Source organism: Artemia franciscana, chromosome 15, assembly GCF_032884065.1.
Source record: "Artemia franciscana chromosome 15, ASM3288406v1, whole genome shotgun sequence".
In the NCBI taxonomy this organism is placed as follows: Eukaryota; Metazoa; Arthropoda; class Branchiopoda; order Anostraca; family Artemiidae; genus Artemia; species Artemia franciscana.
Genome location: NC_088877.1, coordinates 27,138,294 through 27,161,698, shown reverse-complemented (window position 1 = coordinate 27,161,698; position 23,405 = coordinate 27,138,294). Strand labels below are relative to the sequence as shown.

The 23,405-nt window shown below is 35.7% G+C and overlaps 1 protein-coding gene across 1 annotated transcript in view; it reads right to left on the bottom strand.

Annotated features, from left to right (window-relative positions):
• Positions 1-23,405, bottom strand: part of LOC136036268 (PH and SEC7 domain-containing protein-like) — a 187,358-nt gene that overhangs the window by 133,732 nt on the left and 30,221 nt on the right. Inside the window, exon 4 of the mRNA XM_065718408.1 lies at positions 3,113-3,254. Coding sequence (XP_065574480.1) covers positions 3,113-3,254 — 142 coding nt within the window. The remainder of the gene's footprint in view (positions 1-3,112; positions 3,255-23,405) is intronic.

Below are 23,405 nucleotides of genomic sequence, written 5' to 3'. Positions count from 1 at the left end.
GTGGCGAAGTCAAACTTTAGCGTAAAGAGCGAGACGTTGAAGAGGGGAAAACCCATTTCATATACGGAGTAATTTCTGTTCGTTTTAATTTTTAATGTCGCTCCTTACTTACAGTTAAAAAAACTAGTTTTTTCGTTTAATTCTGAATAGGGCCACATAAGCCAATTTGAAACAGAAAGCAAGGATACCCCAACTAGGTTCTGTGCTTTCTGTAAAACACGGATTTGAAAAGGCTGATTTTTCTTTGAACTTGGAATAAGAGGGAGGGGGTGCTTACTACAGAATAGCGGTAGACTAAGTTGAGAGGCTTTGTCAATTATCCCAAGCACCACAAATGAGCTCAATGGGTCTAAGGTCATGTCAAATGCGGTAATATAACTAGGATCATAATACTATTCAGGGGAGCCAACGTCCCCCCAAGGAAATTCCCCCAAATGCAAAATTGAGCAGCAGCATGGAAATTACAAAATATGTACCTCAAAACGTTGATTAGATGTCTTAAAAGGTAACAAATGGACCATATATCAAAAACAGTTTTAGGACAGGGGCTGGTTGAAATCCAATTACTTTCGACTTATAAAAAAGAACTATAGCTCTTAATCTTCGATCGAATTAGCATCCTCCGTTTCAAAGACCACAAGGGGGAGGTTGGGGATAAGGAAGGGACAGCACCCATTCTATAGAGGATAAATTCTGCTAATTTTGGGGTTTAGGGTTTACTCTTTACTTTCATAATAACACCGTAGACCAGAAATATTCCCAGAAATCACGAGGGATTAAACATCAATTTCTAACTCCCCTCCCCTCCTTAGAACTATTTCTGTGTTTATCTGAAGGCTCAATGAGGGTTAAGATGTTTTGACATCAAAATGCACCCTTTGAGGCATCTTCCCCTTCCTACGTTTATACAACCACTCTTTCCATAAAAAGCTTATGTTTTAACAATGGGCAACTTGCATATCTTACAGGGCTTGCTTCGATGGCTGGAAGAGAGGTTGTCAAACCTAAAGGCATGGTTATTTGACATTTGGACTATTTTGATCTAACTGGTTGTCTCAAAATTTTGATCGGATGTGCTTGGGGGAAATGAGGGGAACGGGAAGAGAAATTTTACTGGGGGAACGTCTAGACCAACTAACCAGATTTAACAAAATATCCAATGGCAAAAAGACCCTCAGAATAATTGTGTTACGAGAGCAACACTTTGGTTTTGTCATGTTTTTTTCCTAGCACCCCGATTTCAGCTTATTCCTAGAGTGGTAAGGGTCTAATCTCTGCGGTTTTTATAGAAAGTGTGGACCTTAGGCTGGATTGATAAATATGACTTCGCATTTTGGAAAACTTCGTAGAACTCTTGCCTGGGGCCAAAAAGGATGGTTTTTGCTTGTCCTTGAGCCAGAGCCTATAGTGTGTGAAATAAAGCGGAGTTTTATAGCCTATGTCAGAGAGAACAAACTGAAGTTATGCAGTCAAGTTTCGTTTCATCAAGCCATGTTTCTGCTTTCGAGTGGAAAGCTCCGTTCTAGCAGGCAAGCAGACAGGCACCGGTTTCAAATTGAAGATGGACTAAAATATATAAGTGTTATAATATAATATATAAATATATGCGGCAGTTACCCGGCCCCACAGCCAATATATCTTCATTGAGTGATAAATAGAAAAAATTTCAAGAAAGCTAAAAAGTGGCATTTCCCACGGGTCCGAAAGTGATGCCATCTATTGTTTCTACCCATTTCTGTTCGTGATTTCAACTGAGTTTATCATCCGGTTTTTCGCACTCGGGATTACAGTAGAGAAAAGTATCAGATGTGCCTCTTAAACTTTAAAAGTTCTCTCATTGCTAAAGAAATTAGAATTCATCCTTTGCTCCTTTCTAAGTGATGACGTTAGAAACTTGGTCTACGGCAAAAAAGTCAACTTTTGAACTAAAACAGATAAATTTTTTTTTTTCGACAGCGGTCGATAGCTCTTGATAAGCTGATCAAAGTATATGTCATCCATTTTTGGTAGAAAAATTCCTCCATGAGATTTACCAGTTTGAAAGTTTAAACGGGTTGACAACTTCAGCAGTAAGGTACACACTGAAACCAAAAATAGGCCGATACCAATTGTGAGACATATAGGGGATTTTTAAGCAAAAGTCGTCTGTTAGCTCATAATCATCTTCGGAAATGAGGGGTTCGCAACTTTGCTAGTTGGTGTACCTATTATTTGTTTCCGGTGTATTTAATGGTAAGTCCAAATTGATTCCAGTGGTAAGACATGTAGGGGACTCATTTACTTTAAGATCCTTACAGAGTAACAACTTCAGCGTTATTCGATGCGAGGAAACAAAACCAAAGTGTTACTCTCGCAACACTTCGCTCGGCGAAGCCGAACATACGTTGCCGAAACACCTCACGTTGCCCACGCAACGTAGATGTAATTGCCTCTACAAAATCTATAAGTTTTAATGTTGAGTTAAGTCGCGTAAATGCTTGATTATTCACTATTTCATAAGCTTTGATTTAGAAATAAATTCGACAAAATTGTGCAAGTTACGTAAGTAATATTGTTTTGTATTTTTAGCCATATATTTACCGCCAAATTTTGTAAAATTGTATATAGCTCGAAAAAAAGTCTTTAGACAATATTAAATCTCTAAAATAACATGGTATACCCCACGCTTAATCAATTAATACCCAGCCTAGACCCACTATCCAGATTTATCAAAATATCCAATGGCCAAAAGGCCTTCAGAATAATTGCCTACACAAAAACTACTAAGTTTCCATGTTGAGTCGCGTAAATGCATAATTATCAACTATTTCATAAGCTTTTATTTAGATATAAATTGATTTACGAATTACGAATTTGATTTACGAAATTGTAAAAGTTACTTAAGTAATATTGTTTTGTATTTTTAGCCTTATGCTTACCGCGTAATTTTGTAAAAATTAGGATTAAGTAAAGTGACATATAGCTCGAAAAAACGTCTTTCGACAATTTAAATCTCTGAAAATGGCATGATATACCCACGCTTAATCAACTAAAATCCCAGCGGCAATTCAAAATTATACAAGCCAAGGAATAATTTCCTATGATCCCCTTTAGGGCAAATAGAGAGGATTACCTTTCTTCCTCGGAAAGCAGCTTTTGTAATGTCCCAATTTCTCTGACGCTTTTAAAATCTTCTTTAGAAACAGCATCTTTGACGGATTCCATAGAATGGGATAATTGGAGATACCGGTTGACTTTGGTTCGAATTTCTGGATCTACAGAGGAAATAAATTAAGCAAACATAAAAAATCAGCCGTCTTTGGTGAAGAAAGTGGTGGTATTTGGCGATGAAACTTTAAAGAAAAAGACTCATAAATTGGAAAAGAAAGGCTGAAGAAAAAAAAACATTTTTAGCTAAGACAAAGACGATGAAATAATCCCCGTAGCAAATAAACGAGTATATAATTCCTAAGGCCGCATTGGCTAACCATGACAACACAAGAAAACTTGAGAAAGAAAAAACGAAAAGAATCACAGGCAGTGAACAAAAAGAGAATACAATGCTAATATCTTGGTGTAGGCCTCCGCTCATATAAAAAGACAAACTTTAGAAATAAAACACCAAAATTAAACAGAAAAATTCTCAAGCGACGGTGAAAAGCCAACTTAAGATAATTAAGAACAGACTTGGTCATATGCGTCCCGTAAGCCTGTCGTAAATAGTTTATAAGACCACACTGACTGAGCATGAGAAACAAGACAAATAATAACAAACATGCCTTTTCAGCGTCGCTTGAGAAAGGAGGTCGCTTTTATTTTAGTGTCGAATTTTAAGGCATATTTTTCTAAATTATCCTGTTGACTTTTTCTGTTTTACTATTAATCCTGGGCAAAGGAAAGTTGTGCAGAGGTACTAAAATGGGTCAGCTACGGTTTTAGTCCTTTTCATGGTCCAGCATTGCTGAGATTCAAATGTTTTATGGCATTCTTGAAAAAAAAGTTCCAGTTCATAAAAAAAAGTTTTAAATAGATAAGTAGATCTTGAAGAATTGTGAAAGTATATTATTTCTTTTTCTTTTCAGAGCAACACTGAAGCAAAACCGTTTTGGTTTTTGTTTTTTTTGTGAGCTTGAACAGCTTAGTAAGCACATTTTTTTTTCTGTTTATAATAACGACAATTGAATGATTTCTAGTAATTGAACTTTGAGAGCCAAGTTTTTTCCACTGAACGTAAGGAGCAACATTAAAACTGAAAACTAAAAGAAATTATTACGTACATGAAGGGGTTTGCCCCCTCCTCAATGCCTCTCTTTTTACGCGGATATTTTTTAGTACTTTTAAAAGAGCTTGTTATTGTTCTAATTAAACGACCCTTGTGTTTCAGGAGTGGTTCTTAAAGAATTGGAACAAAATTCAATCTTTGGTGTAAAGAGCAAGGTGTTGAGGAGGGAGCGAACCTCTTCATATACCTAATAGTTTCTTTTCGTTTTAAGTTTTAATGTAGTTCCTTACTTTCAGTTGAAAAAACTTGTTTTTTTTTAATTTAATTTCTGATCTTTTTTTAAATAATGCAAGAAAATCTGGCTGCTCCTTCACGGAGAAAAAAAACCCTTCCCACAGAGTAATCCTCTAGAAAATTCAACCCCGGTAGAAAATTACCTCAGAAAATTACTCTCAACACCTCCAAACATGAAATTGAGACGAAAAAGAGAAAGCAAGACATAAAAACAATTGTGTACAAGAATTATGGCAAATTACCCCATTGTAAAATTTCCCCTGTCGTTGAGGAGGGGGCGGTCCCCTACAGAGTAAATTATATTTGTTTTAAGTTTTAAATTTACTCCTTACTTTAGTTGAAAAACTTTTTTCAATTTTTTTAATTACCCACTGAAAAGTTTTTTTCTCATGGAAAATTCCCCCAGCAGAAAATTCGTCCCCCCCCACCCAAAAATGTATGCACACCTCCCAATAATAAATATTATGCGTAAGTAGTGACCATCCTTTGGATCCGACAACATCCCTATCCCTCCAAATCTCAGTGCCAACACTTTTTTAAACTTTTTCAACACGCAGGTGCATGTTACATCATGGGGAGGTTTTCTAAGAGACGCAGACGCATGTTACATTATAGTTTCTTTGATTCTTTCAAAAACCGTCAGGGTACTGCCAAATCATGATTTCTTTGCTTGTTACATAACAGGCTTTGCTTGTCACATGATAAAATGTTTAAAAAAATGAGGGCCAGGGAAAAATACAGGGCCCACTAGTGGGAAACCTTCAAGAGGCTGGACCCTAACGAGCAATTCCACCAGCCCCCTAGTATCCAATTCCAACAAGGGCCCCTAGCAACCAATTTCAATGGGGCACTAACATCCAATTCCGTTGGGGGCCCTAGCATCCAATTTCACCGGGCCCCTAACCCAACCATCGGGCCCTAACATCCAATTTCACTGGAGGCCTTAACATCCAATTCCAACGGGTACTCTTAACATCCAATTTCACCAGGCCTCTAGTCTAAATACCGGAGGACCCAAGCAGCCAATTCCATCAGAGGCCCCTACCATCAAATTTAACCACCCTCATCCTAACATTGCCAACGGGGCCCTAGAATCCAATTCAGCAGGTGCCCTGGCGAGCAATCCCAAGAGGGTCCCCTAGCAACCAATGCTAACGGAGACCCTAGCATCCACTTCCGTCGGGAGCCCCCTAGCAACCAATTTAACCGACAAAACGTTTTTCAAGACTTCAAGATTTCTTTGGTTGTTTTGTAATAGAAGAATGTTTATTTATGTTATGGATGACGTATTCTAACGTTACTAGTTTTTTCAAACACCGTGGGGGACCCCCACTCGTACTTGTGAAGGAGAGAGACGTGGAAGTGTTTACTAATGACCATGAAAACATGGTTTGTAACATAAAACTTCGAGATATTTGTTTCATTAAATGCGTTTTTTTTATTTCATTTCCTTTCACCCCGTTTCTTTCATTGAGCCCTTACATTCCAAGGATGTTTTGTTCGCATTAGGATTCAAAAGGGATTCCTCCTCAATGCAATGGAGCGCTAGACAGGTGGACAATGAAAGCCTGTCTAATATTTGATTTATAGCACAGTATCTACATGGTAAGCTGTTTCCCAATCCAGGAATTCACTGGAAGCCACCCTATTTTAACAGAAAAGCACGGGCCATCTGTTACTGCCATTTTGTGCCATGATAGACCAATTTTTCCCCAAACAGGATTAAAGTATCAGAAAATCGATTTTTCATAGTTTCAATTTTGAAAACAGGAGATTTTAAGCCACCCTATCTTGACAGACCAGCTAAGAGGAGAGTTTACAGCCATTTTGTGCAATAAAAGATCAATTTTTGCCGAAACAGGATTAAAATATCGGTAAAATCCATTTTTCATAGTCTAATGCTTTAAAAAGGAGGTTTGAAGCCACCCAGTCTTAATAGACCACCACAGAGGGGCGTTTACTGCCATTTTCGGCAATAAAAGATCAATTTCTGCCCAAACAAGATCAAAATGTGAGAGAAATCAATTTTTCATAGTGTAAAGCTTTAAACAGGAGATTTTAAACTACCCTATCTTGAAAGAAACGCCACAGAGGGGCGTTCACTGCCATTTCGGGCCAGAAAAGATCAATTTCTGAACATAAGAGCCCAAGTCAATTCCAAACTGTGACACTTAATGGATGGAAAAAGGCACCCTGTGGCGTGCATGATGCACACAAGACATTTTCAGACATTTTCCGGCAAAAATATCCGTTTACACTAGAGTCGCTCGTTTAAAACTTCAAGGAAAATTTCTAATAGCATTCCTTCTGATAACTCGTTACAATTGACCCCAGTGTGGTACAAGGTGCCTGTCTAGTGGCATCCTCTGGCCCAAAATGTAACACCTAAAGCATGGTCAACCTTTTTCCCCTAATAATAAGCTTATAAACTAAAACTGACCATTTTTTATTTGAACTGAGGGAACTTGCTATTTCATTGTTAGATTGCGACGTTGATTGGCATTTCACACCCTCTTCTCCTTAATGGCAGTGATTTTGTAAGGAATTTCCCTTTCTTCTTAAAAAGAACATAGAATTTAGATTATTTTCTTGAATAAGCGTTTTCCTTAGACCCAGAGCATGTAGAAATCCAGAACAATCATTAGAAATCAAGACTGTAGAAAAATTCGAAGGTTTTCTCAAAAATGCTTTAGCATGTAATTTTTTTTTTTATTTATATTTTTTCTTGGTTTGGAAGTTTTTTTCTTTGGCTTTGCAGGCGTTTCGCGTCCATTTACTTAGTGTTTAACTTCCCCTTGTGTCACATGCCACATCATTCTTAGTAGAGTTTTTGGTTTAGAATTTGAATCAACTTTTCAACTTTATTTATATCAAATAAATTCATAATACAAGACTAGGGAAATAAAGATAGACAGGAAAAAGATAACAGAAAGAAAAGCAGAAAAATGCAAACAGTTACATCAAACCTTTTTTTTAATTATTTACACTCAATCGAACTGGCAAATATATAATACTATTATTACTTATAAAAAAAGAGAAAAAAAAAGAAGAAAAATTATCTCAAATGACTTTTCTTTATGCTTTTGAAGACCCCGATGGAATTGCAATCTCTGATATTCTTCGGCAGGGAGTTCCAAACCCTAGTACATGCGTATATAGGGCTAAAATCTGACCTCACGGTTGTAGTTCTAACAAAAAATAAAACTTTAGAATTACGAGTTCCATGAAAATTAACAATGATTCAGGATTGTAACGATTTCGAAAAACAAGAGGGAAGTTGACCATGAGGATATTTATGAATAAAAATAGCACAAGATAGGAAACACTGTGGATGGAAACTAAGGAGAGAATTTGTGGACGTACTTTTCGTATCTGAAACTAACTGACGGGCCTTTTCATGAAGAAGAGAAAGAGGTTTTAATAGGAAAGGGAAAGTACTCATCCAAATAATAGAACAGTAATTTATTTACGGCTGTATGAGAGAATTTTAAAGAAGCTTAAAAATACATCCAGGAACAATATACCTTAGCTTACGTATCATACCTAAGTTTCTTGACACTTTTAATCGGAGAAAGTTAAAATGGTTCTTAAATGAAACATTCTCATCGGCAAGGACTCCTAGAAACCTAACAAACCTATTCTGTGATCTATAAATAATACCTCTAGAACTTGGAATAATATTCAAACCAGGAAATTGCAAGCCAATCCTGAAAAAAACAAAAATTGAGACTTGGAAACATTTAGAAAGAGACAATTTGCTTCAAACCACTCATAAGCTCTGTTCATCAGTATTTGAAGCGGCACAAACAAGCGTACTATCACCAGCAAATGCAAATAAATCAACATTTTGTTCAATATATATTGAACTAGGATGCTGCAACTCATCTGGATGACATACATTGCAACAAATGGACCTTGGAGTATCTCTTATAGCGCAATTTAAGTCATTGGCTTATACAATGTAAAGCAAAGGACCAAGGATAGATCGTTGTGGAATTCCAAAGTCTACTTTGGCCTTCATATCATACCCTGAATCGAAACAAATAAACCGGCCATGAAGATAAGATTGCAAGCATTCTAATGCTTCTCACCGAACATCAAAATCCGAAAATTTTGCAAGAAGAAACCCGGCATTTTGCAAAAAGAACCCTGAACAAACCCGGGCAAGGTAATTCTTCTCTTCTTGGTGTTATGGTCCTGACATCTGAGGTGTCGTTCTTAGCACATTTGTTGTTTTTTAGAAATAGAGTCTTTTTCTATTAGAACTTGAATCTGCTATTAGAGATGAAATAAAAGCGAGAGTAACATTATGGCTAGAATATGATAACCTTCATATACGATCACAAGTCATGGGTCTTAGATTTCAGTCCCCCAACCCTGGAAAATTTTAAAAAACCTTCCACCTTAACTTTTAGCTGTTTTATGGAAGTTATTTATTTACGATAACTTATCGGGTGCTAGATTTCAGTCCCCCCCCTCCGCTGGAAAAATTCCTGTAATACATCCCACTTTAACTTTAAAGTGTTTCATAGAACAGTTTAACTTTACACTATTTTCAGTCCCCCCCCCCGTTGGAAAAATTCCTGTATTACCTCTACTATTAGCTTTAATCTGTTTTATGGAAGTTATTTATTTACGATAGCTTATTGAGATTTCAGTCCCCCTCAAGAGGAAAAAATTCCTTAACCGCCTTTCACCGTAACTTTAAGCTCTTTTAATGAAGTTATTTGTTTACGATAGCTTATTGTTAGATTTCAGTCCCCCCTCCCCTGGAGAACGGAGGGTTGTTTATTGTCATCTTGTGCCATAAAAGATCAATTGTCGCCCAAACATGATCAAAATATAAAAAAAAATCGATTTTTCATAGTCTAAAGCTTTAAAACAGGAGGTTTTAGGCCCCCTATCTTGACAGACCACCAGAGGGGCATGTACTGCCATTTTGAGCAATAAAAGATCAATTTTTGCGAAAGAGGATTAAAATATCAGAGAAATCGATTTTTCATAGTCTAAAGCTTTAAAACAGGGGTTTTTTAAGTCACCCTACTTTGACAGACCAACGCAGAGGGGCGTTTACTGCCATTCTGTGCAATAAAAGATCAGTTTCTGCCCAAACAGGATCAAAATATCAGAGAAATCAATTTTTCAAAGTCTAAAGCTTTAAAATAGAAGGTTTTAAGCCACCCTTTCTTGACAGAACACCGTGGAGGGGCGTTTACTGCCATTTTGTGCCATAGAAGACCAATTTTTGCCCAAACAGGATCAAAATATCAGAGAAACCTTTATATCATAATCTTAAGCTTTAAAACAAGAGGTTTTTAAGCCAACCTATCTTGACAGACCACTGGAGAGGGGCGATTACTGCCATTTTGTCCAATAAAAAGATCAATTTTTGCCCAGAAAGGATCAAAATATCAGAGCAATCGATTTTCCATAATCTAAAGCTTTAAAACAGGAGGTTTTAAGCATCCTTACCTTGACAGACCACTGCATAGAGGGGTATTTACTGCCATTTTGCGCCATAAAAGATCAATTTCTGCCCAAACAGGATCAAAATGTCAGAGAAATCTAGTTTTCCTTGTCTAAAACTTTAAAAGAGGAGGTTTTAAGCCACCCTATCCTGACAGAACGTGCGACGTTTACAGCCATTTTGTGCCATAAAAATATCAATTTTGAAGGTGTTAGTCCAAGTCAGTTCCCACGCTCTGACACTCAATTGATGGTACCCGGCACACTCTAGCGTGCATTATCAAACATAAGACATTTTCAGGCATTTTCAGGCTTTTTCTGGGAAAAATACCCGTTTACCCTAGAATTGTTCTTTTGAAACTTAAAGGAAAATTTCCAATAGCGTTTGTTCTGATGTCTTGTTGCAATTGATGCCAGCGTGGTACAATATGCCCACCAAGTGGCACCCTTTGCCCCGCAATATGACACCTACAGCATTTTCAACCTTTTCCCAACAAAATAAGATTATGAACAAAAATTAGTATTTTATATTTGCCAGTTCGATTGAGCGTAAATAATTAAAAAAAGGTTTGATATAACTGTTTGCATTTTTCTGTTTTTCTTTCTGTTATCTTTTTCCTCTCTATCTTTATTTCCCTTGTCTTTTATTACGAATCTTGATAGATACGATTGCAATGTTTTTCCCTACGTTCACAGGCCATGGAGCCTTTTGTGTGGATGTTAAGAGATGCGTGTATTGATTATTTGATATAAATAAAGTTGAAAAGTTGATTCAAATTCTAAACCAAAAACTCTACTAAGAATGATATGGCATGTGACACAAGGGGAAGTTAAACACAAAGTATATGGACGCGAAACGCCTGCAAAGCCAAAGAAAAACTTCCAAACCAACAAAAATATAAATATATAAAAAAAATTACATGCTAAAGCATTTTTGAGAAAACTTTCGAATTTTTCTACAAGAAACTCCATCGGAATGTTCAAAAACACTATTAATCCAAATTAAGCGTTGGCTAATTATTAACTATACCATCAATTAACTGAGTTGGGTCGCCACCAGACTCTGGTTTGGATCCTAATACTTCATGTCAAGTGGCGAGCTTTATCACCAATGTGCTGTGAATCGTATAACAGGATTATTACTTATTTAACAAAATGAACTGAGATAAAGCGGTCATCAGTACATAATTGCTAACGGAACAAGTTGCACGACTGCGAAGAAAGAAAGAGGCTAAATTCTGGGAGTTTTGAATTTTTTTAATGTGGCGAGTTAAAGAATGTTTTCAACCTAGTAACTCTTAGCATCCCTTTTTAAATACTTGAATAAATGAAGAAATCACCCCGTGTTCGACAGAACTTACTACAATTACTAACAATTCACTGCAACAGCTTATTTAATAACGGAAATTATTGCGCTTTACTGAACGCGACTTGATATCCCAACAACAAAAGGTGGTACTTCCCTTGACATAATTTGTACAAACATGCATGAATTCTATCAAACACAATTCCCTCCCCCCACTTGGTGGCAGTTACCATTTCACGCTTTCGCTAAATCCGATACAAGATCATATCCGCAAGTATAAATTTGATGTATTTAAGTATCCAACAATTACTGATAGTGATATGCTCAATTTTGGAACATGGCTTTCAGAAGAGCAATGAAAGATGTATTCGCTGCCGACGAACCAAATAAGAAAACCTTTTTCAAGTAATGACAAGCCGTATATAAATGATGCAATAAAAAGTTCAATCCGACAAAATAAAGACCGTTTCGCCAAGGAAAAACTGAAGAAGCTAACCTACTAAGGAAAACTATAAAAAAGCAGATTCGGAAACCTTCAGCCCAGTATTAACGTAATAGAGTAAATGAAATCTTTAAAGCACGGCCGAAGCAGCAGTATAGTACAGTCAAGAAAATCAGTAATAAAACAGTCAAAAAAGTTGACTTTGATCTTGATGTTCCCTTTGAAACTACAACTAATTCACTAAATAGACACTGCCGCTATTGTGCAAACCCCCCCCCCCTCCTCTCTCCTGGAAAATTCCTTGTCCCCCAACACCGGACCATGATATCCCTGTAGTACAACCTATTGATGTTGAGGCGAAATTACATAAAATAAAGAGAACTTCAATATGCCCACTTGATTTTCCAATTAATTTAGTAAAAGCATTTTCTGATAAGTTATCAAAATCTTCATTAAATATTTTTAATGAAGTAATTATAAGAGGTAGATTCCCTAAGTGCTGGAAAAATGGATACATTACGCCTATGTAGAAGAAAGGTGTTAGTTTGGATTTTTATGGAGTCAAATTTTAACACCAATTTTTTCTAAATTGTATGAAAACTTGGCAGCAGATTGGCTTAAAACGACGATCCTTGAATTTATTGATGAACAATGATTTGAAACATGAAAGATTTATCAATGACACATTACCTGGTAAGTCGCCTGGATACTGTATATAAACTACTTGACAGGCCAGATACCTGGTTGAGGTGGGATCCTCAGAGGTTAGTTCAAGGAGATGTCTGCACAGTGCCCCAGAATCACCCTTACTTTTCCCATCTTCGAGCTCCTTGTCTTTGTATTGGACGAACTGTTTCTTGCCACGATAGACGTGTTTATTTCTCACACCGCCTAGCTTCCAATATGAGGCATATTGCCACTGAGGTGACCTTGACGGTGTTGTTCAATGACCAGGCTTTCTCCGCCTCCCTTCGACCAACAGAGGACTCAGCTGCTTTCGAGACGTTACGCTTGAATTTTGCCATGCTCACTCAGAATCAGGTAGAGGCTTGTGGCAGTCAAAATTTTCTTGAGATTTCTATAGGGCATTTTTCTCTAATTTTTCTGTGATTTTTTTCTCGCATTTTTTGTTATACAGAATTGCAGGAGATGAGTTACGTTAAATTTGCCCAGAGGTGTGATAATGTCGTGGGACAATATCTGTCACAATAGCCCTGACGGCTGAGAATAAAACTTGTCTTACGTTGGATTCATCAGCATCATTAGTCGGGGCGTAACTTACTATTATGCTCCAATCATGCTTGTGTTGAAGCTGTGCTGTCATTATATTGTATGAGGCTTGCTGGGATGATATAAGGCATTTCATGGTATGCTTAGTCAAGAGACAAGCCGTTCCGGTGAACTGAATTATATCAAGACAATAACAAGTAGTATCCATCCACTATGGATTCGGAGTTGGTCCGAGAACACATGTCTTGGTGATGCCTGCTATAGAGATATGGCTACTCTTCAACCCCCGAGCGAGAAGGGCTTTCGCTTCAGGGAAGTTTAGTGTCAAGACATTCCAGGGGGCGATCTCTCATGCCATCTTTGTCAGTTAGTTTAAGCCGTTGGTCAGAGCTTGGTCCATGGACTGGCAAGGATAGATATTCAAAAGGGGGCAAAGCATCCGAGGCAGTGTATGATATTTTCGTGGCAGCCATTTTCAGATGGAAAATGGAAAATTTCAGGTCGGCAAAACCCATCCCGACAAGAAAGAGGCAGCCCTTTTCCCTTTACTTAGCTTTCATTTTTTATTTTCTAACCAATGGAACGCGGAGGCATGACTTGAGCGACCAGTGCAATGCCCAAGTTAGAAATCCCGGGCCCTCTAACATCCTCCCCTGCCCCAACAAAAATATTTTATTCCAATAGGTATCTTTATGTTCTGCATTAATGAAAAAAAGCAAACAAAAAAATATTTTTTCTAAGAAAAGTGGAGACATATTAAACTTAAAACAAGCAGAAATAAGCCCTGTAATAATTCAAACTAAGATCGACCAGAAATTACTACCAGAGAATATATGAATTGAAACGAAAGAAACCAGTAAAAATTAAATCAATTATTCAAGTCAGACTTAAAACGGACAAAAATGAATACAAGGAGAAGTTTGGCTAATCCCCCCTTCCTCCTCCCCTAAAAGTTCTAAGGCCTATTACGCTATTTGCATTTTATAAAAAATTGTATGTATTTCAAACTGTGTTTGTTCTGTATGTATTTGAACTGTATGAATAATGCACTCGTTTTTCAAAATATTGACGAAAAATGAAAAAGTAATCACTAAAATAATCAAGACTAGAAAGAACTAATAAAAATACTCCGAACATTTAATATATAACAATATTAATTCCTGGAAATCTCAGCACTTAAAAATTTTATTTCACTGTAATTTTTTTTCAAACAATAAACATCTGCTTATAATATACCTAGTTTTCAGTAAAGCGCAAATGACGCACCAGGTTCTTGAACTTTCGTGGCTAGGGAAGGGGTGATTGGTCACTAGCCACTTTTGACAAATGGGATGTACATAGTATCTTTTGATCGAGTTCAACATTCCCCTCAACATTCTCTGAAAGTTTCAACTTAATACTTTAGATATTGCATACATTCCATTTTGACAACCAGGATGCTTATGGTGTCTTTTGATTTAGTTCAACATCCTAATCGACTTTACCTGAAAGTTTCAGCTTAGTAATTATAGTCGTTCCTTGGAAATTGTTGCTACACCCATTGTCAACTGGGATGCACATAGGGTTTTTAAGCTTAACATCCCCCTTAATATTCTCTGAATGTTTCAACTTGATACATTTCCTAACTGTTCTTAACCAGACTGTTCTAACTTTTCTAGCTTCACTAACTGTGCATTGAGACCCCAATGGCCCAAAGACTTATCAGTATGTATTTCAAGCCAATAACAGGCATTTTTGTGCACTATTTTTGAAGACCCATATCCTTAAACTAAAACTGTCTTTTTAAATTTGGACCTCTTTGGTTCAGGGACAAGCCGATCAGAGAAAAGTTCTTTTATTCCTTTTCTGACCCTTTATTGGATCTCGTTTTTGAGGAACCAAGGTTTTTTCTCTTTTTCGTCCTGCATTAGGGTTCCCTTGGCCGAGGGAATGAAGGATAAAATTTCAAACCATTACAAAAAAGGCACGTTTTAGGTGAGATCGTGCTCTAAAAAAAAATTTTTTTAAATAAAGTTCCTATTTTTCCTAACACTTATTGGCTGTAAGTTTCAAACAGGTCGGGTACAAAAAGTTATTTGGCCCATTTCGAGGCCCCCCAACAACCGACCCTCTCTTCAACAAAATGTGTAATCTTCATGACCCAGAAGACGATCGATTAAAGTTTCAAGCCAACAGCACGCCCAAGATCAAACATGTCCATCTTTTTCACTTTAAAACATGTTTGTTAACATTTACAGTTTGCTAACTTTTTGAGTCTCGTTTAACTCTATGCTTAAGAATGGTATGCTACAGCCCTAATGGGACTGTTTAAGGACTATCCATAACTGCAAGAAATCGTAAATTACTGTCACACAAGTAATCAAAATATATATATATATATATATATATATATATATATATATATATATATATATATATATATATATATATATATATATATATATATATATATATATATATATATATATATTTTAATCAAACCCGGCTCAAAAGTAACCAAAACTCTAAAAAACGGAATTTTGATACGAATAATTGCATCAAAAGAATCGTTTTTTTATGCTGATTTAAAATATATAAGTTAAATATCTGAGTCATCAAGTTCTTCTTACGCATCAAAACTTACGAGCCAGAAAAAATTTGTATTATTTTAGAAAATAGGGGGAAGCACCCCCTAAAATTCAAAAAACTTCAGATTCAGCCTATCAGAGAAACCTGCTGTAGAAGTTTCAAGCTCCTATCTACAAAATGTGGAATTGTGTATTTTTTTTTGCCACAAGACACATCACGCATGTGTGTCTTTTTTTTTTTTTTTTTTTTTTTTTAGGGGTGATCGTAGCGACCCAGTGGTTCTAGAATGTCGTGAGAGGGCTCATTCGAACGGAAATTAAAACTTCTAGAGCACTTTAAAGTGATTAGAAAATTGGAGGGCACCAAGGCCCCCTCCCACTCTAATTTTTTCCCAAAATCACCGGATCAAAATTTTAAGATAGCCATTTTATTCAGCATAGTCGAAAAACCTAATAACTATGTCTTTGGGACGACTTAATCCCCCACAGTCCCCGGGGGAGGGGCTGCAATTTATAAACTTTTACCATTGTTTACATATAGTAATGGCTACTGGGAAGTGTACAGACGTTTTAAGGGGACCTCTTTTTGTTGGGGGGGGGAGAGGGGGCTAAGTGGAAGCACTTTTCCCTGGAGGAATTTATCATGAGGGAAGAGAATTACCATGAAGGGGGCACAGGATTTTCTAGCATTATTAAAAAAAAAACAATGAGAAATTAAATAAAAGAAGTTGTTTGAACTAGAAGTAAGGAGCAGCATCAAGGAGGCACACTCGTGCCTCTATAAAGAGGCGACACACGACAATGTTAAGCGATCTTCGGTTCCAGTGGTCGCAGACGGATGGGGAGGGATGCATTTCGTAGCCCGAGCTCCAACTAAGAAACCTGCAAAATTTCATCCCCCTCCAACTTTTTCTTCATGGGGAAAATCTGGCCGAAAGTTTCGACCTGTCAACCCAAGCCCCCCTTTAACGTTGTCCGATCGGGCTGAAATTCACAAGTTAAGGTCCCCTAGGGCCCAGGAGCTTATCCGCGAAATTTCAGCTTGATCCGATAACTCCTTCCCTGTTTTCCAGAAACCACGCATAGCCACTTAAAATTCATTTACTTTTTTTTCCTAGACGCCTACAGGTCACATCCGACATCGGATCTGGGTGTACGAAGACTCATTCGATGCGGAATTCTCCGAGTAAGTGCCCATGAAAGTTTCGTAGGAAAATCTTAACCCCCCGAAAGTTTCGACCCTCCAACCCCCCCACCCCTTTTAACGTTGTCCGATCGGGCTGAAATTCACAAGTTAAGGTCCCCTACGGCCCAGGAGCTTATCCGCGAAATTTCAGCTCGATCCGATAACTCCTTCCCTGTTTTCCAGAAACCACCCATTAGCTATTTAATTAACGGATTTCTCTCCATAAGAGCCCATGTTAATTTGAAATTTTTAAAAGCTATTGAGAAGTTATATTTACACACATGCAAGTTATTAGCTCAGTTGGTAGAGCGTGAGACTTTTAATTTTGTTTTTTTGCTAACCCCCAGCTCTTGGCTTCGGAAAGGCCCTCTTTTAATTAACAAAAAATTGAAATGAATGAATAATGGAATAACTTCGAAAAATGTTAAACACAAGAGGACAGGAGAACCATTGCGCCGAAACTAGTAATTAGTAACAATGAAGTCCCCCCCCCAAAAAAAAAACCTGTACAAAAGAGTCTTTAAAAGCTGGGGGTTTGGGGGGCGGCAGCTCCCCAACTGCCTTTTCTAATTCCTGTACGTTTTAAGGTTCGACTTTGGGACGCAGCCTCTTTAACTCTTTAAGAAAACGAAGTTTTTTTCATATTATTAAACTTAAAACGAACATAAATTATTACTTATATAAGGAGGTTCGTCTCCTTCTCCCCAATATATTGCTCTTTACGCTTAAGCATTTAGTAACTTCGACTAATTATTCTACGGCTTTTTTTATTCAGGGGTCATTCTTAAAGAATTGGGACAAAATTCAAGCTTTAGTGTAAAGAGCGAGGCATTGACGAGGGGGCCAACCCCCTTATATACGTAATAAAAATATACAAATATGGAAGTTCGTTACGCAAGTTAATTTGTAAGTTACGTATATTTATTACTAATAAAAACGTTTGTAAAAAAAAAGTTCTAGTTGCCTTTTTAAGCAACCAAAATTGGATTGCAACTAGACGTCCTTTCCCGCCCATTTTTATCAAAATCGTCCAATCGAAACTACGAAAAAGTCATTTAGCCAAAAAAAAAAAATAATATACAAATTTCAACAAATTTACAATTTGTACATACAAATTTTGGCTGTGAACCAAAATCAAAACATGCATTAATTCAAAAACATTCGGAAATTAAATAAAAAAAACTTCTGAAACTATGGAGCGACAAATTTAAAACGAACAGAAATTATTCCATATGTGAAACGGATTGTCCCCTCCTCAACGCCCCTCTTTTTACGCTAAAGTTTTTTATTATTTTGAATTTTTTTAATTTAATAAAGAGATAATTCGAAAACCGTTCTGAGTATATCTGTTATATCGTGGATTCAAGTTATAACAAACTTATTTTGTGGAGTAATTTAATCTTGAATCAAACAGAACTTAGAAGTTTTCCCCCATGAAACGTAGTTGCTTTTGATCCTCCGCAACCATTGCTGTGTCATTTCACAGGTTTTCTAAATGAACAACTCAAATTCAGGAACACTAGAAAAAGAAGATACCATGAAGATTTTTTTCTTCGAATGAAAAGAAGGTATTTTTTTAATCTACAAAGTTTGTCCCGATTACTGCAATTTGTCAATACGTGACACCATGGATATTGCAACACCCAGTTTGAAAAACATTGCGAAGCCCACTTTCATTTTTTCCTTTTTTTTCTCTCGTCTTGTTTGCTCTTACTGTAAGAATCAATTTTAAGATCTGCCGTTTTGATTTGACCTGTTTTACTAGCAAACAAAATGGAAGAACAGTAAATTACGGAGAAACTCACTTAGCTCTTCATTGTAGGTTTTTTTTTTTTCAGTCCCTCAAAGTAAATATCTTTAAAGATAAGGAGAAGCTATTAATAAAAAACATAAGATTATGGATTCACGTTTATTTGAAATAGCATAAGGAATTTGGTGTAAAACCTAGTAAAATCATGGAGCTGATTAACACAGTTTTTGGCTCAAGAGTACTTTGCTATTTAGGCTACTGATGCATCTTTTTATAGTGAATCGAAATTTCAATCAATATGTCTGACACATATATATACCCATATGTTTTACTTTCTTGCGAGAACTTGGGTATTTGATTTTATTTTTTTTTTTCAATGAACATAGCTAAAAGTTGAATTGCTTTGTTAAGATTTTTTAGCGCAACATTTTATGGTAAGCTGAAAAATATTACTATATTTTTCCAGCTCTACAATTTCCAGCACCAGCACTAATAATTTTGAAAAGTTTTTAGAACTTTATAGGTTATAGATTTCTTTTTTAATGAATTCAATACCTTTGCTCATTTAATATTACCCTTGCACCTAAATAATTAATCAATGTCTAATACAGAAGGTAGCCGGAGAACAATACATTATTTTATTATTTTTTTGATAATGTATTGTAGTTTTTAGAACTTTAAGAGTTGCAGATTTCTTTTTTAGTGAATTCAGGACCTTTGCTTATTCAGTGTTAAATGTTTCTCCTGGATAATTAATGCTGCCTAGTACAGAACGTAGCTAAAAAAAAATTATTTCAATATTTTTCTTTTTATTTATTGCGTTGATATTCAAACTGTAGATAGCTCAAGTAATTTAGCTACTAAAAGTTTAAAATTGCCTTAAATTTGTCTTCAAAATAAAATGTTTCTATTAGGATAATGGTTACCATTCCTGAATCACCTAAAAATGGCGATTTTTTCTCACTTGCCAGTTTTTTTTTAAAAGCGTTTTAAATTTCTGGTTACTATGGGCTGTGGTTCGCCCTTTAGTAGTTGCAGCAGCCGTTGCAATTATGATAAGTGCTAGTATTCGAGGATTAAGTTTTAAAGTGAACCAAGTTCAGTCTTTATCATTGGTAAGTTATTGAATTTAGAATTCAGAACTGATTTGAATAAAACTGGAGATAATTGAGAATGTAAAAAAAATAATTGAGAAACATAAAATCAATAAATTTGCAAAAAAAAACAACCCTAAAATCAAAATGAAGTGTTGAAACTACGTTATGGTGAAAATTATAAGCATTTGTTTTGCTTGCTCAAACTAAAAAGTCGCCATCTGCACCAACTTCGTTGAGAAGCTGCTAGTATTCATTCTGTGAGATGGCACCAAAACTTCCGTCAGCTTTTGACGTAGATTGTAGGTGAAACTTAATATTATTTAAAATATTATATTCATAAAACCAGAGGTATCAGGGAGATCATCAGAGAAAATCAGGGAGATTGTCAGAGGTATTGTTAAATAAGAATCATCCAATTTTATCTCCCTTCCCCAATAAGCACCTTTCTAAATTTATCATTGAATTCGGTCTGGCTCAAAGGGGCTAAATTTTCAGGCGTTTTCATATCATTTTCCTAATTCAAGTGGCTCAGTTCCCTCTTCCCCTCTTTGCAGATATTGTAATATAAAAAATGAAACAACTGACCATTGCTTATTGAATGTAATATACTGACGTCTGCACAATATACCCTGCAATGTAAACTATTAAAGTGTATCAAACACCACAAAATCTCACTATCAGCTGAGAGTCTAGCTGATCATACCTAGCTGCACACAGAACACAGAACTCAATGTACATCCTCTTATTTTTCAACAACTAGAATCAAAAGATTTATCACAAGAAATCTGAGCAGATTCAAGATAAATAAGAAGCAACCAATTCAGTATCTCTGTTCATCTCACAGAGTGAGTCAAAAGGGAAAAAGGTGAATAGTATCGAATGAAAAGCCCACGTTTGCTGAAACAGAAGAAGATAAAATATGTTTTTGGAACATATTACATAAATATGTAATAGTGGAACTCAATTACAGTTATTTTTGAATTAAACTTTTTAATAGTTTCTAGCTTAGGGATCTTTTCATTGAAATTGACTTGGTTAGCCTTTTAATTCCAAGGTGGGTGGAGGGATTTTCATCTTTGAGTGATATTTTCAAATGCACGTTATCGCAACAAAGATATCATCACGGTTGATAAAAAAAAGTAGTTTCACCCTCCAATTTTATAATGTATTTTCTGCAGTTTTTATACTTTTGAGTTGAAAACAATGCCTCTGAATGATTGGTGTGTTCCGTAAAGTGATTATATATCCCTTTTTTGATCTGCCCTAATCTCAATGGAATTACGTATTGGAAACCACCATAGAAGCAAAAACCTTAACAGTCATTTATCCCGAAACTTTTGTTTTGTAGAGAATGTGTTGTGAAATTAGGGGGTCATTTATTTGTGCTGATTAAGGGATTACAAAATAAACAAAGAAGAGATTATATGTGTTGGAAATATTGCGCAACAGAGGTAGCGCTGAGTGTGCTTGAACACTGGACAAAAGTATCTGAATTGACTACAGTCAGGTGAATCAAGAAGTATTTTAGTAATTTTTATCTTCTTCTAGTAGACATTTTGAGAAAGAAAAACAAAAAACGATTCGACTTGCTCAAATTAATCACCCCGCCAACAAAGGTGTCTCATTCTTCACATAATCCCTTAGCAACTCCATAAAAAAAGACAAAAAAAACGGAGAAGGTAATTGATAACAATGTATATATATATATATATATATATATATATATATATATATATATATATATATATATATATATATATATATATATATATATATATATATATATATATATATATATATATATATATATATATATATATATATATATATATATATATATATATATATATATATATATATATATATATATATATATATATATATATATATATATATATATATATATATATATATATATATATAAATGACTAATATGTTGCTTGAAAAGTGTTATTACTAACAAAGCATAATAAAGCGTACTCAGTCGATTTTCCTCGCTCTGCAAGACTCTGTGCCTCCATAGTGCTCCTAAATCATGGATGTAGTAATAGCTGTAACCTCGTAAAGAGTGAACCATAGCACATGTTACCAAAGGATTAAAGATACGCTTAAAAAACTGTCTAGGGAGAAAAATTGCCATTTAATGCTGATTCAGAAATGGTGTCTTTCTATTTCGATTAATCTTTACACTAACAGTTGATTTTGAAAATGGGGTCTAATTGAAAAAAAATGCACCGTTGGAATTACTTTGACCGAAAACCCAATTCTGGAGAATCACAGCCCCCCCCCTCATACCTTAAATAACTAGAAAAACGTTTTTTTGCTTTGGGATCATTGATGTGTCTCCTTTGTTATTTCTCCCCTACCCCACCTCCAGAACTTATCATTTAGAAGCAATGGTCTTAGAATGATGGGAGAGGGCTTATTTAAAAGGATATCGTCACATCTAATCTTCTTTTCCAGTAGGCTAACAAGACATCACGTCACATCAAGATGACATTCTCTACCATTTTGTGCCACTGAAAGTCAATTTGTATTACATAAAATCCTAAATAGAAAGTTTCGAGTCCTCCAAGTTGACACATAACGGCAGAGTAGCATTTTCTCCTAGTTTGCGCCATAAAACATCACTTTTTGCCCAAAGAATGTCAAATAGCAAGAGAATAGGAATTGTAAGATAGCAAATCCATTTTTGCCATCTTATTCCCGAAAAGAAGTATTCAAGCTCCCTCACACCTTCATAAACCATATCAAAGTGACTTTTCTGTCATTTTGTGCCATAAAACTTGAATTTTTGCCAAAGGAGGATCAAAACAACGGCCTTTAAAAGAGCCAGTCAATTTGGCCATTGTTTAAAACCCTAACCAAGACACTCAACCTCCCCCTAGCATTTTTTAAAACGAGGAAGTTGATTTGAAATTAGAGACCCCTGAAAGTTGAAAGTCTTGATAACATTGAGGCAGAGTTTGGAAAACGTATGAGTATGTGTGTTTCTGCTGTATTTAACGAGAGTAGGCGATAAGTTTGACCGGTAAACAGGTCGCTGTAATTCACACTAAGTCTAATTAAAAATAACATTTAGCTATTATTAGGGTTACCTAGTATATTACGTCTGAACTTTTTCTACTTGTTTTATTTTCTACTTTCTGTTATTTTTTCGACTTTTTAAGGAGTACATAATTAGATTAAATATTAAATAATCATGATTACTATTTAAGGCTCTTCAAAAAAATCACATTGACTAAGTTAAATAAGGATGCCTTTGGCAAGTTCGTTGTGTAAAAAGAGCAAAAATAATTTTTGAAATCAAGTTTTTTCTTACAGAAGTAAAAAAGTGAAGTTTCAAATTAAAACGAGCAAAAATTCTTGCTTCACAGTATACTTAAGATCTACTCACAAAACTAAGTCAAGCAAACTGACTTGTGACATCTTTTAATATCTGTTGAATTCTAAAACATCAGTAATGATATGAAAAAATCACTTTAGTTTGCATATTCAGTTTAAACCTGTGTGAATTTCTCTTCTAAATATTTAAATTAGAAAATTGTTTTACTCAAATTTTTTTTTTAACACCGAATCCTCTCTAACCCCAAGGCCGCTCCACAGTAAAAATTAATCCCTTTGTCTTGCCTCGTATAATGAGGTCATATGCCAAGGGAAGTTTAGATGGGTTCAGTAATTCATTTGTTTATACTTGGCATAGGCGGCTTCGATGTGGCCTCAGGATGGACAAGGACTTTATCCTGAGAATAAAAAAATGAAATCCTTCGTAATGGAATAATAAAAAGTCCAGGATGAGTTTGTTAAGATTAGGTTAAAAAACTGCCATTGACTAGGGTAGCTTACCTCTGTGGGTCTTACGCTGC